This window comes from Chelmon rostratus, chromosome 14 (assembly GCF_017976325.1).
Source record: "Chelmon rostratus isolate fCheRos1 chromosome 14, fCheRos1.pri, whole genome shotgun sequence".
Taxonomy (NCBI): domain Eukaryota; kingdom Metazoa; phylum Chordata; class Actinopteri; order Chaetodontiformes; family Chaetodontidae; genus Chelmon; species Chelmon rostratus.
This window is the reverse complement of record NC_055671.1, coordinates 5,958,422-5,971,364: the sequence shown is the minus strand read 5'-3', so window position 1 is coordinate 5,971,364 and position 12,943 is coordinate 5,958,422. Positions and strand designations below refer to the sequence as shown.

Sequence of the window (12,943 nt, the reverse complement as noted above, 5' to 3'; positions counted from 1 at the left end):
TTATCCACTGATAATATGAGTTGTTCCCTATTTTTTGGTGTTTCGGTGTCAAGTAGTGAGCCTACTTACTCTCGCTCCTTCTCACTGAGCCTGTCGGTGATGGTATCCTTGATTGAGGAGCGTGACCCCTTGTGGATCACCGGATACCTAAGAGGGACCTGCAGGAAGCACGAGATCATCAGGACCAGATGCGATGTGTAACCCAGGGCGACTGCCACGCTCCCGTCATCCTTTGCTGCAGGACACAAAGTAAAAACGAGGTTCCGGTAATCACACATTAGATAGGGTTGTGTTGAGCAGACAAGAAATGTTGTACTTGTTAATCCATCAATCGGCTTTAAAGGTGATCCACATCAACACAACAAAGCCTCTAAGTCTACAATCTAATGCAAATTTAATTCACATCAGCAGCATTTTAATCACCCAAAAGTCAGTATTGTATCACATCAAGAACTTCAAAGCATACAGTCAGCAATGTTTGTTTTGTTTGGAATGTACTTTCATTACATCGAAAAATAAAGTGTTTACAGTACAGAAACAATGTCCACATCTTGTAAATCCAACCAACAATGTGTAAACATCCAACTAAAGATATCTTGGCAACAAAGTATGCACAGGAAGAAGAACAGTTGCCTTCATGTGGGAAAGTGTTTTGAAAGTAATACAAAATGTGGCACAACACACATCGTACCACACCAGCAAACACTGGCTGCAGAGGGATAGCCAATTTCTCTCAGATATGTGCTTGAGAAGCAAAAGCATCATGAATAACTATCCCCTCTGAGACCAAATAACTTAAAGGATGGAAAACTGGATGCCTCTGTGAACATTTCTGACAGGGAAAGAAACAGCAAACCATCTCGCTTTAAGTACGAGAAATGGTTTCAAGACAACGCGCTAAGTGGTTTCACATTCTCAAACAGCAGCAGGACGCCGCTTGAGGCAAGGGCTGAAGATCACCGTGGTTTTTATCTTCATGCTTTGAAATAATAGACTATGACAACAGCGAGTGGTACAATCCTTGGCTCATGTTGTGTGTTTTTCAGCTTAACACAGACACCCTGCTTTGTATCATTATTCTTCCTGTATTTTTTTGTGCACAGCAACAAAAGCACCTGGAGTAAACAGCTTCCTGGCCTCTGGTGCTTTTGGATGACGCTACACACTAACAGGAATATCAGGTCAACTGGAGGACATGCAACTATAAGAGCCACCTTAGGGTGCAAGTGGAGACTGTTCATATCTTGTCAGGCTGCGCTGACAAGGAAAGCTGAGTTAAGCATTGAAGGGCCTCAGCAGAGTGCCACCCTGTTCCACTTTGACCCCCGGTAGGATTAGGACTCCCAACTAACCCTGACCCTGGCTTCTAATGTGGAACATCCTCCCCTGTAGGCCTGTCTAAACTGACTCCGACACACATTCAGATAGCTCTAGGCGGGCTGTCTCTGGGGCAGACCTCACACAAATGAGAGCAGGGGTCAGCAATTGGGTAAAATGGTGGGACATGTAGAGACTGTAGAAAGAACGCATGCTTCCTTCCTTTCTTCCTGTGGTCTCTATATGTTGCATCTTCCTTTGCAAGATGTCTAATGGCCACAGCAGTCATGTTAGAGGGTGAATATTAAAGGCTTCTGTGATTGCATGACAGCTCCTCTCTACACTTGACAAACCACAAGCCGGGTGGCCATGAGGAAGGGCACACAGGAGAAGGTAGTTAGCAGTCAATGCATTAGGATGTTCTTTGTTAGGCCTATCCTCTGCCACAGCACATGCTCAGTTGTTTACTCACTGCTAGGTGTCCACCTATGCAGGACAGGGAGGCAGAAGCAGACACAGGCCTCCACCTTATGGGAACAAGTGATTGCTGCAAACACAAACGGGCTGGCTGTGACCACTGTGCACTTCACAGTGCTCTTAAAAGATGTTAACAGGTGGAGTGTGACAGCAGGGAGCGGAGAAGAGTGGGAGAGTGGTATTTTTGAATTATGGATTCAGAGGCCTGTGGGGTGTCACCAGCTGTGAAGAAGGGGAGCTGGAGGATGTTGACCGGACAGTAACCAGTGTGTTCTCAGCATGAGACAAATGCTGCAGACCAAAGCTAACCATTCATTCCCATCCAATGTGACGACCCATCCATTCGACAGAGCTGTTAAGAGGTCATGAAGTCATCAAGTTTCCCTTGCTGTGACAGCAAATCCCATTTACCACGACACATGCAGCGTGACCCTTACTCTAACCCAGGACATCAACATGATAACAAGGGCTTTGTGGCTGAAACTGCCTGCTGACAAAACTGTTTTTCAACATTCTGTTGCCTAATAATGTGTCTTTGATATTAAACCATGAGCTTTCTGTGGCTCTGTCTCACTGGGATGGTAAACCAGATACAAAAGCATTCTGTGACTCTATAAGACTGTGGTAGGGCTGAACAACTCCTCCAACTACGGCCAGCAAGAAATCAGAAAGGCAACAGAAGAATGCAAACCAACCTAGTTCTGTCCTTCTCTGTCTGGCCCACATGCCTGGCTCCAAACTTCTTCCTTTCTGCTTTCTTATCTCCCTCTTTATTTTTTAGCAACTCAGCATGGAGCCTTCTCCCTCCTATTATGCATTCCAGCAACACTGCTGAAATGCGATTAATTAAATCTGTGTCTCTTTTTATTGCACAGATGAGAAATGAATTGATATTCAGGTGATATTATGGATATTAAAACAACACAGGGAGAAGAGAAGGGCCCATGTTAGAAATAAGTTGGAAACCAAGTGTTTTAAATAAATTCAGTCAATCAAATGATCAATCAATCAATCAACCATGTCAAGAGGAGAAAATAATAAATCAAAACACAACCATGAAAATACACCCAGGAGGGCTTGTGCATGGGTGTCAATGAATTCAAAGACTTTACTGCAGGAAAGTGATTACACTGGTGCTTTATCATCGCTAACTCATGTCACACACAGTATCTGAGGCAAGACATGTATTTATGTGTGTATGTGGTGACTTTGATTGTATAGAACTAGCCAGAGTTGAGAAGAATGATTGATTGTTGATAATACAATTATGTCATTATATCTTGTGGCATTAAAATGACATATTGGTAATTGTAAAATTATGTCATTTATGCATGTTAAAGACTGTTATACTTGGGAACAGTAATGCCAAAATTCCACAGATAATATCACAGATACTGCACGAATGAGATCATCAGCCTCCGCATTGTAAAATGTTAAATTGCTTCGCCTCACCAAACATCCACATATAATCACACGCATTAAAGCTAAGGCAAAACATTTGCTCAGCATGCCTTACCACAGCGCATCCTCCCATAACCCTGAAGCACACAAGCAGGCATGTTATAAATTACCTTGAAAGTCTTCAGAGTTTGGCAGCTTCACTCCGCAGATGACATAATCTGACTGATTAGCCTGTGGATTTAAATAAGAGGTTTCATATTAAAGACAATGATCAGGCAGCAGAAACAGACCCAGACACGATGAAACTCTGTGAGGGCTGGAACACCAGCTTCGCCACTGGCACGGGCATTTGCTTTAAATCATTCCCTCACTGTCTAGCGGTGTCAGCGTTTAAAATATTTAGTTTCCATGCCAAATGTTTTAGAAAACAGACTGTAATATATATCAGAGAGGCATGTTGGAGGGAAAGGTGATGACTTTGGATGAACTCTAAAAACACCGCAGTGGAAATAACATTCGGAAACAAAGAGAACTGTTGCACACAACTATCTGCAGCATTTCTGCTTTATCAAAGCCTTGAATAATTCTTTGCAGTTGTCTGTCAAAAACGTGTTGTGCCGCAGTGTACCACCGGGTCCGACTCACCACATCAATGGGGTAAATGTAGGAAAGCTCAGAGAGCAGCTGACGACAGCGGAAGGTGAGCTGGGCGTTGGACTTGAGGAACTGCTCTCTGGGAGACAAAACCAGACACAAGGACGACACAATTAGCAACCGGCTGCCATAAAGGTCATCAGAGTTGGTGAGGATAGAAAAGATTCATGAGAACAGAGAGGAGAGTTCATTCATGCATCGTAATGATATGTGAGAGCAGGTTAATGTTGCTCTAAGCTGAGGATTAGGCCAACATGCCTTTATCTCAGCCTTGTATGGATGAGAGCTAGGTGACACGTCAGCGATCTGCTATATAACTGAAAGAAAATTCACCAGTCATTTTACAGCCATAATAGGACAGTTGCTTGTAGTCAACCCCAGCCTGTCCCATTATCAGTGCAGGCTGGAGGACATTCTGAATTCTAACCTATGAAAACTGGAGAACAAAAAACTGGTCTGTGTATTTGCCTACAAGTGCTGTGGTCTGGCAAAGTAACGCTGTTTAAGAGTGTTTATGTTCTTCATTTATTATTTATTATTCCTTTTACAAATGTGTAATAGCATCACTGACTGAAATACAGTATAAGTTCAGAGTTTCATCTAACTTATACATCCAACAGCCACATGATATAACTGTGGTGAGTGCTGGTGATTTAAAGGCTGCAGCTAAAAAGGAGAGTAAAGGTGGATTTAAACAGCATGAAAGACATGAGCATGTGAAAGAACTCCAGTTATTAATAACATCTAACACATCTGCCCAGCTAAAAAAAAGCCCTTCCGTTAAAAAGAGTAAATATAACATAACTCTGGAGGGTATGTACAGTTACTCCTGTGAATGCTTACGTATGAGTAATACAGATGACTGGCTGCTTTATATGAATGGTGTGTGTGTGAGCGAGTCTCTCTCCCTGGGTGTCCTCTACAATACTTAGTACACTTAGGGGTAATAGCCCATCATTTCATGCAGATGAAAAGGGATTTGGGTGGAAAATGGTAATTGAATGTGATGCGCCCTCCCATCCGTGCTCCACACTTGTCACTTGAATTTCCTATTTGGCTTTTCCTGTGGTTCGCCGTCTCTTATCATTTCCCTTTCCAAGTGTGCAGCTGCCTTGTACAAGCGAAAGAAGAGACAGATCGGTGTCTAATGATCGTCTGATCTGAAATCAATCATCTGTACAGCAGGCTCTGACTCACCTAACTGGCTGAGCCCAAGGTGCAAGGAAACTCATGTTTCCCCATGTTTCACCACCCTTCTTAATGCATATTCACAAATCAATTATTTTGTATTGATCTACATTTAGAATATATTTAATTTTAAGAATCATCAGCAAAATGTTTTAAAGGAATAGTTCCACATTTTGGGATATATGCTGATTGGCTTTCTGGTGCAGGGCTACATGAGAAGATCAAAACCACCCTAACATCACAAAGTGGTGTTGATCTTCTCATCTAACTCTGCCAGAGAGCAGATAACCGAATTTACCCAAACGTCAAGCTTTTGTTTTAAAATATTAAAAGTAACAGAATTCATTCTGCAGGAAAATGAATTGTTAAAACCAATGTATGAATGCAAAAAGTATAATTTCACTCTTGTGGCTGGTCAAAGAGCAGCTAGTTTTAACTATTTTATATAGAATTAGGTATTTAAGTACAGTGGCTTTCAATCTAGGCGTCAGGCCCCCTCTTAAGGGTCCAGATAAATCTGTGTGGTTGTGAGATGATTAATAGGGTATGAACAAAGAACAACAAAGTTTGTTGTGTTTATGAAATATTGGATAATTTTAGATTAAAATTCTATCATAAAAAACGTATTGTACTTGACAGTTCAGAGGGCAGTTGGTCGAACGCCTCAAGCTGGCTGTGGCAACCTAGAAGGCAATGAGTTTTCAAAAGGCTCACTGTATTCAACAACTATGGCATCAACAACTAAAAGTACCCTGAGTGATGCTTTTCAGATCCAATTTTGTGAGCTAAGCTGTTCAAGAGCAGCAGTGAAATATTAAACAGGAATGGGGAAAAGCTGAAAGAAAGCGTGCATGCTCAGCATAACCTTTCCCTCGCAAAAAGTTCAAAAAGAAATTAAATAAAAAGAGACATTTCCATGAAAAAACATCAAAGACACAGATATTTCCAAGCAATGGATGTTAGGCAGATGTACAAGTGTCGGTGTTAATTTCCTGTTTGCTGGGACTCTTGGCCCATACTGGCTTCCTGGGGCTCTGGTTTACCCTCTGAGACTGCCAGGTACTTCTCAGACAAACAAAGTTGTATCCAGGGTCAGCACCAGCCGCACACGCCTCCCCGCAGGCCAAGGCAAACACACGCCAAAAGGCTTTTTAGCACAATGTGCAAACTCTCTGTTGAAGACATATAAATAGGCAGCGCCAGCCGCAAAAACATCCCCTTGTTTTGAGAAATCATGGTGGGAGGCAGGGAGACGGGTGTAGTCTCATCACAATTCACATTGAGTCACATCATTCAGTGGGCTCTGGGTAATGTCTCGCTGACGGGGATGAACGCATTTAAAAAGTGTGTTTTCTGTGCAGATATAAAGCAATAGCTAATTACAGGTTCACGCATACCTCTTGGCAGTGCATTCCTTCTGCAGCTTGGTTAAGGATTCCTTCTCCTCCTTCAGACTCTCGTGCTGAGCGGAGAACGCTTCCTCTGGCAGAGACAGAAAGAAAAAAAAGTGTAAATTATCAGGTGTGTGCTCTTCTGCCTGCTACATCTGAACAGCCAGGTGGGCTTGTGTTTGGTTGGCTGCCATCCACTGCTAAACTTAAGCAAGATCAAACAGCTCTTTTGATCAGGCCAGAACCATTTCCTTTTGACACCACATAAAACCAAACAACATATGTATTCAAATTACAGGATTTGTCAGACTGCGTAAATACAGAGCTGGGCAAATAAATAAAATCAGGCAGATAAGGGACAGTGATGATATAGCCTGTGGAAGTTGTGCAATATTGGCAAGCTCACAATACCTCAGTGTAGCCAGAAAGAAGCAAAGTATAATTTAGGGTTTTGACAGAACATTACAACCCTATAACTCAATCTGAGCTCTCACATATGGAGAGACAGCAGTCAAATGCAACAGAAACATGACTTATGGTTCCACTTTATTTTAATAAAGAAAGAGTTTTGACCCTTTAATGCACATTAAAACAAAAAACATGTCTGTTTAAAATAATTTGTGAGTTCATTTTCAACACGTGCTTTAATTTTGAAATGTCTACTGGGTTCTCCTTTGCAGCAAGTTGTAAATATGATCCCCATTATAAGCAGATAGGTAGATAAAGCAGTGATTCAGAGTAACCAGAACAGGTTTGCTACACATTGTTTTGTTTGCTCATTTATTTACTGTTCCATCATTGTTTTAATTTGACCAACAAAAGGACAACTGCATGTGCCTTGTGAGAATTAGTGAAACATTTGGATTGTTGGCCTAATTAAGAGCTCAAAGTTCTTAGAGGATTGTGAGGTGCAACAGCGGGACAGTGGCTGTTATATCAGGCCATGGTGGCGAAAAGAGAGCAGAGGCACAAAACAAAGCCAAAAAATCTCATGCTGAATGCTTTATGCTCAAACTGTGAATAGAATCATCTGTAATGAGATTTCACCCTAAGGTGACTGGCCTCACTCCCAAGAGAGCTAGGCCATGTAGGAGCACCTTGGTGTCAAGTCACTGCTCCTCTACAGGCAGATGATCCACGAGAAGTGGCTCAGTCAACAGATAAGGATACTTTTCAGGTGCCGTTTAAAATGCCCCAAGGACTCGATAGTATTCAGACTTAACTGCAAGGGTTTAATGATAAGCATTAGGACATCACAGATGCACAGATGCACAGATTTTACACATCAAAGTCTGCTTCCAGGGGAATATGACTTCCTGTGGCCCCAGATGGAGCTGTACAAAGTCTGATCAACTGCCTTAAGTGATGTCAGCTCCAGTTCAAGTTGAAGACAGCAAAGATTGAAAATGAAAAAAATCTGGGGGGTGTAAAGACTGAATTAAGTGAGCTGACCAGACTTGGTTTCAGACCGTAGCCCGCTCCTCATGTCGGCCTGAAGCTAGCACCTCATGGTTGGACTAGCATTACCAAAACCAAGACTGACAAAAAAGTCCACGATCAAGATTCATTGCGGGGGAGATGTAGGTGCCACATTTTGATGGTATCTCTGGTTCTACTGCATCAATTAGGGTCCTTTTTTTAAACTGTCCATTGTAAGTCTGACAATGTTATGGGTGTGCAATGCTAAATCAGTGGAGTACTCTTCTAAGGATGATAATATAATTGATTTCAATTCTGCTTCTTCTCATCAATAACTTATGGATTCCTGGTTTCTATTCTTGGCATGTTATTTGAGAAAGAAAGAAACCAAAAGTATGTTGAAAGCAAAAGCACCAGCAATAAAACAGTCACAAGTAGCAAGATATTTTGTGAGTTTCCCCTTACATATAAAAATTCTCATCATCATTTTTATATATCTATAGTTCTGATCAAGCCTGCAAGCCACACTCAAATGTGACGGGAGTAGCTGGTAGAAAAGTGTGTTTTTAGCAATCGATGACACACTCCCACTCTCATTTGTGATCAGTCGGATCACAGGACCTTCTTTTCATCACATACTTCCACTCACGTCCATGCTGCTCAAATTGACATCACAAGGTTGGAAGAAGAGATAACTTAAAAGAGACGGAGAGAGAGAGAAAATAAAGGTACTCAGAACTATCTCCGCCAGATTAGCTAGGAAGACAGATAGCGTGAGACAAAGATCAGACAGGACATCCCTCTGTTGTGAGTGATGACATGAAAACATATTTCAACACTGACTGCGTGGGCCGGTGTTGCACTACTGCTTTCATGTAATGCCCGGCTCTGTCATATCTGTTCTATCTGTCCAGCTTCTCATCTTTTCATCCCTCTAACCGATTCCAGTTTGTATCAGGGGATAGACTGACAAATTAAAGCAAATACAGATACATTATCTTTCAAATTAAACATGAGTAGTGTGGGTGTAGGGTCCAGAGGGTCCAGCCAAATGTGGCTACAAAATAAATAAAAGCCAGGGTGCTTTTCTGATTTTGGACATGAGACAACGTACAGTAAGGTCCCTCTGGCAGCCGAGGTCAGGCTTTGTGCTATTCTGAAAGAAATCAAGCAGCAAAATGGACAATCGCTCTGCTGATTTAAAGGTTTGTTCAGATTCACCTGACCTTAGTGACCTCTGTGTGAGCCCTGCAGCGTTCATGTACTTGGTGATGTCTGGAACAACTGTTTTTAAAGGACATTTAAAGAGACACTCAATGTCATGTTTCATGTGAGGGTCAGTGTTACAATTACACAAAATATGATACTTGAGCATTCCACAACTTTCTTTAGTGTCTTTAGTTGCTCCTGTCCCAACTTTTTTTGAAACATGTTGCTGCATGAAATTCAGAATAAGCACATATTTACAAAGATGTACAAAGCTTATGAGGTAAAACACGACATGGAGTTTCCAGTGAAACATAATTCACCTGAAAAGCATTCTTTTTAAACCAGCACTCCCCATGCTATATTAAGAAAAAGCATGACTGTGTCATGAAGACAGAGTAGGAAGGAAGGGGGCTTAACAAAAAAGTAGGAAAAAGGTAGAAAGGCACACTAGTTAGTCATTAAGCAGAGTGTTGGACTGCAGTACCTGTCAACTCGTATCCTCAGTCAACACGGCAGCCAACTGAAGGATGTTAATCTGTGCTGCTGCTAAAGGAGCTTTAATGATGATAGCTTCAATATGAGACCTTTTCTCAGAGGTGACAAATACCTCCACACGCCATACCTTCACAAAACTGCGTTCCTTACACTTGAGAAGCCCAACCACTGACATTTATTGGTCGGGAGCCCTGGCTGTGTTACAGAGCGTGAGAATAACTACTGTTACTAAGTACAATAAACGCCGTTCACAGACCTGATTTATGTCGTCTGCTCAAGGTGGAAGGAGGGAAATTAGACAGGAGGAAATTGTGACAAGAGTGTGACCCCAGCAAAACCAAACCCATTAATTCTAGACGGAGGGAAGAAAGACTTTCATTTTAAATTCCCAGCTGTAAAGAAGGAAAAAAAACTGTGCTCACGCTCATATGTCCTCCGTTATGAATTGTGTGAAAGACATGCAGTGGACTTGTGTGAGTGTGTGCGCATTAGCAGGAGAAATGAAAAACAACAGCTATACTCAAGCCTACACTTCTGCTATAATTTCACTGCCATTACTGTAAATCAGCGGGCACTGAACAGCTAGTCGTTAACCTGTCATCAGAAAGATACCGACGGCTGATGTTTTTTAGTGCTTATTATGCCTACACTGTGAAGGATGGCAAAGTGGGAGCACACACACAGAATAGGCATCAGCAAGTCTGCAACAACGTTCTAATAGTTACTTTAGAAAAACGCAGACAACCAACTTTCATCTCATCTTTATCTGCTAGCTCACGTGTAGATGCGCACACCTGCAGAGCCTCGACTGTATGTTTGGGTTCTGGGCCCTTTGTTTTGAGAGAGGCCCAGAATTATTTGCTAATGGGTCCTATAACTGTGTGAGAGTTTGAAAGACCACACGGCCAGGCATAGATGAGATCCTAAAGAGTGTGACAAAGAATGAATGGCTCCCCTTGAGGACATATTGCATAGCAATGTTCCATACAAACACATGCTGTTAAACTGTTAATAAAACTTTGAAAAAAAACTGCATTTAATAAGCACTGGAATGTGTGAAAATTCAACAAATTAAACCCTCCTAATTGAAACAACATTGGCATTATACGAGTATATAAATCATTACCAGTTTGTATAATTACCAATTTGAAAGGCAATCATTTTGCATCTTGAAGTTAGTGTGTGTTTTGACAGACAAGCCAACAGCGTCCTGACGAACGTTTCAAAATGAAATTTGAGCTACAATTGATAAAATCATATGTGTCTGAAGAATGAAAGATGAGATCAGATGAAACAAACACGTTGTGGTGCCAATCTAAATATAATCAGACACGAAATCAGCTGCTGTATGAAATACTGTAAACACCTGTCTCCAAGAGTATCCTGTCTGTAATTAATACAGGGTTTTTTCCGATAGTGAAACAAATGAATATGTGCAGGCTGATTAGAAGAGCTAAACAACACGCTGGAAGTACAGCAGAACTTAGCAGCATATGGTTTTTGGCTTTTGAGTTATGAGTCTGGGAAAAAACAACAAGATTTTCAGCACAGCCCCATTCAGCTACAGCATTTCAATTTATCCTAAAATACCTTTTCCCTCTTTAACCAGCTGAAGGATTTTTTTTCTTCTGTTTCTTAATAAGCACTTGTCCAGTCTGGAAAAAAGCCATCAATGAGCTGCAGAGAAGGAGAGCAGCAAGTTCTTTTGGCTGTAGACGGAGTGGTGACAGGTAAAGAGGCAGAGGATTAACTGCCATTTTTGTAGGATTGCAGCACAAAGGAAACTTCTCCCTGAACCCCTCTTAGTGCTCTCTTTTTGTGCAAGTGTGTGCGTGTGTGTGTCTGGATGCATGTGCAAAATACATGCTTATCATTTCCAATCCTCACCTCACATTGGTGAGGTGCCATGCACTTTGGCCCAAGCTGATCTTCCTAACACAAGGTTCCAACAGAGGCCACCCGACCTACTCTCAGACAACCAGTGCAGATGACGGTGGAACTGAGACATATCCTGACAGTGCATAACAATACATTGTAGAAAGCTGTAGAGGAACCGGTTCAGTCTCCAACATAGAAAAATAAAGGTGTAACTTACTTTGGTTGCTACAAGCTGTGTGGTGTCAATCGACAGCACAAAGGTACTTCTGGTGCAGCATAAGCACCATGAGAAACACATGACTAAATATCAAACATTAATATACAGAAGAAGAAGAAGATATGCTGAAAAGTATTAACTATATCATCCATCCATCCATTATCTATACACCGCTGAATCCTTTGCAGGGTCACAGGGGGGGCTGGAGCCTATCCCAGCCGTCTCTCGGGCAAAGGCGGGGGACACCCTGGGCAGGTCGCCAGCCTACCACAGGGCTACATATAGAGACAGACAACCAAGCACACCACTCATTCACACCTACGGGCTATTTAGAGGCATCAATTAACCTCAGCATGTTTTCGGACTGTGGGAGGAAGCCGGAGAACCCGGTGAAAACCCACGCTGCACAGGGAGAACATGCAAACTCCACACAGAAAGATCCCAGGCGGGATCGAACCGCCTGGGATCTTTCTGTGCGGGATCAAACTGGGGATCTTCTAGCTGTGAGGCAACGCTGCTAACCACCGAGCCACCGTGCAGCCCATTAACTATATCATTTGAACTAAAACATGAAAAATAACCCAGTTAGGCTACAGCTTATTTTCTGTAATATGAACAAAATCATGGTCAAACTATGCCATAACATAACATTCTCTATTCTTCTTACAATTAGTAGCACCAACACAGCCTTTTTTTTAATCATAAAAAGATTGGGGAGTTTGGTGGAATTTGCTGCATGTGTTTTTACTGATTCTATCAAGGCTCCTTACACAAGCTGGGTTTGAGTCATGCAGCACCATTAGAGATAACAAACTGAGTTGTCGCAGGGCTAACTGATCATCTCACGTGATTGTGCTCTTCATTGCTATTACCATGAGTGCGTTCACACAAACTCTAACAGCAATTATGGTGGTAAAAACACTGATTTAGAGTACTGAATACACATATATAATAATACATGTATATGTACTCTTCTATGCATATAGCATTGACATAGTTCACTAACTTACTTGTGGGTGAGTGCCACTTGTGCTGTTGCAGAACTGAACAAGTATGCTGACATTGTACTAAAAATCAGTATAAATAGCACTGTTCACTCGTCAAGGACACAAAATGACATTTGTAGGCCTCATCATTATTTACTGTATAAATTAATCTACTGAACAATTAATAGCCCATCATCATATTGAAAAAGATGATCAAAGCAATTACGGGGTATTATGGTATTCTTCAACCTGGTCCCTATTGTCATTTAAAGAAAATATGTAAAACTAGGCCTCAGGTATAAAAATACCAG

General features: G+C 41.7%; 1 protein-coding gene across 1 annotated transcript in view; it reads right to left on the bottom strand.

The window, feature by feature from the left end:
• Positions 1 to 12,943, bottom strand: part of uvrag (UV radiation resistance associated gene) — a 93,424-nt gene that overhangs the window by 48,311 nt on the left and 32,170 nt on the right. Inside the window, exons 9-12 of the mRNA XM_041952090.1 lie at positions 6,435 to 6,519; positions 3,841 to 3,928; positions 3,366 to 3,426; positions 70 to 235 (exon numbers count right to left, since the gene is read on the bottom strand). Of these exons, the coding sequence (XP_041808024.1) occupies positions 70 to 235; positions 3,366 to 3,426; positions 3,841 to 3,928; positions 6,435 to 6,519 (400 nt within the window). The remainder of the gene's footprint in view (positions 1 to 69; positions 236 to 3,365; positions 3,427 to 3,840; positions 3,929 to 6,434; positions 6,520 to 12,943) is intronic.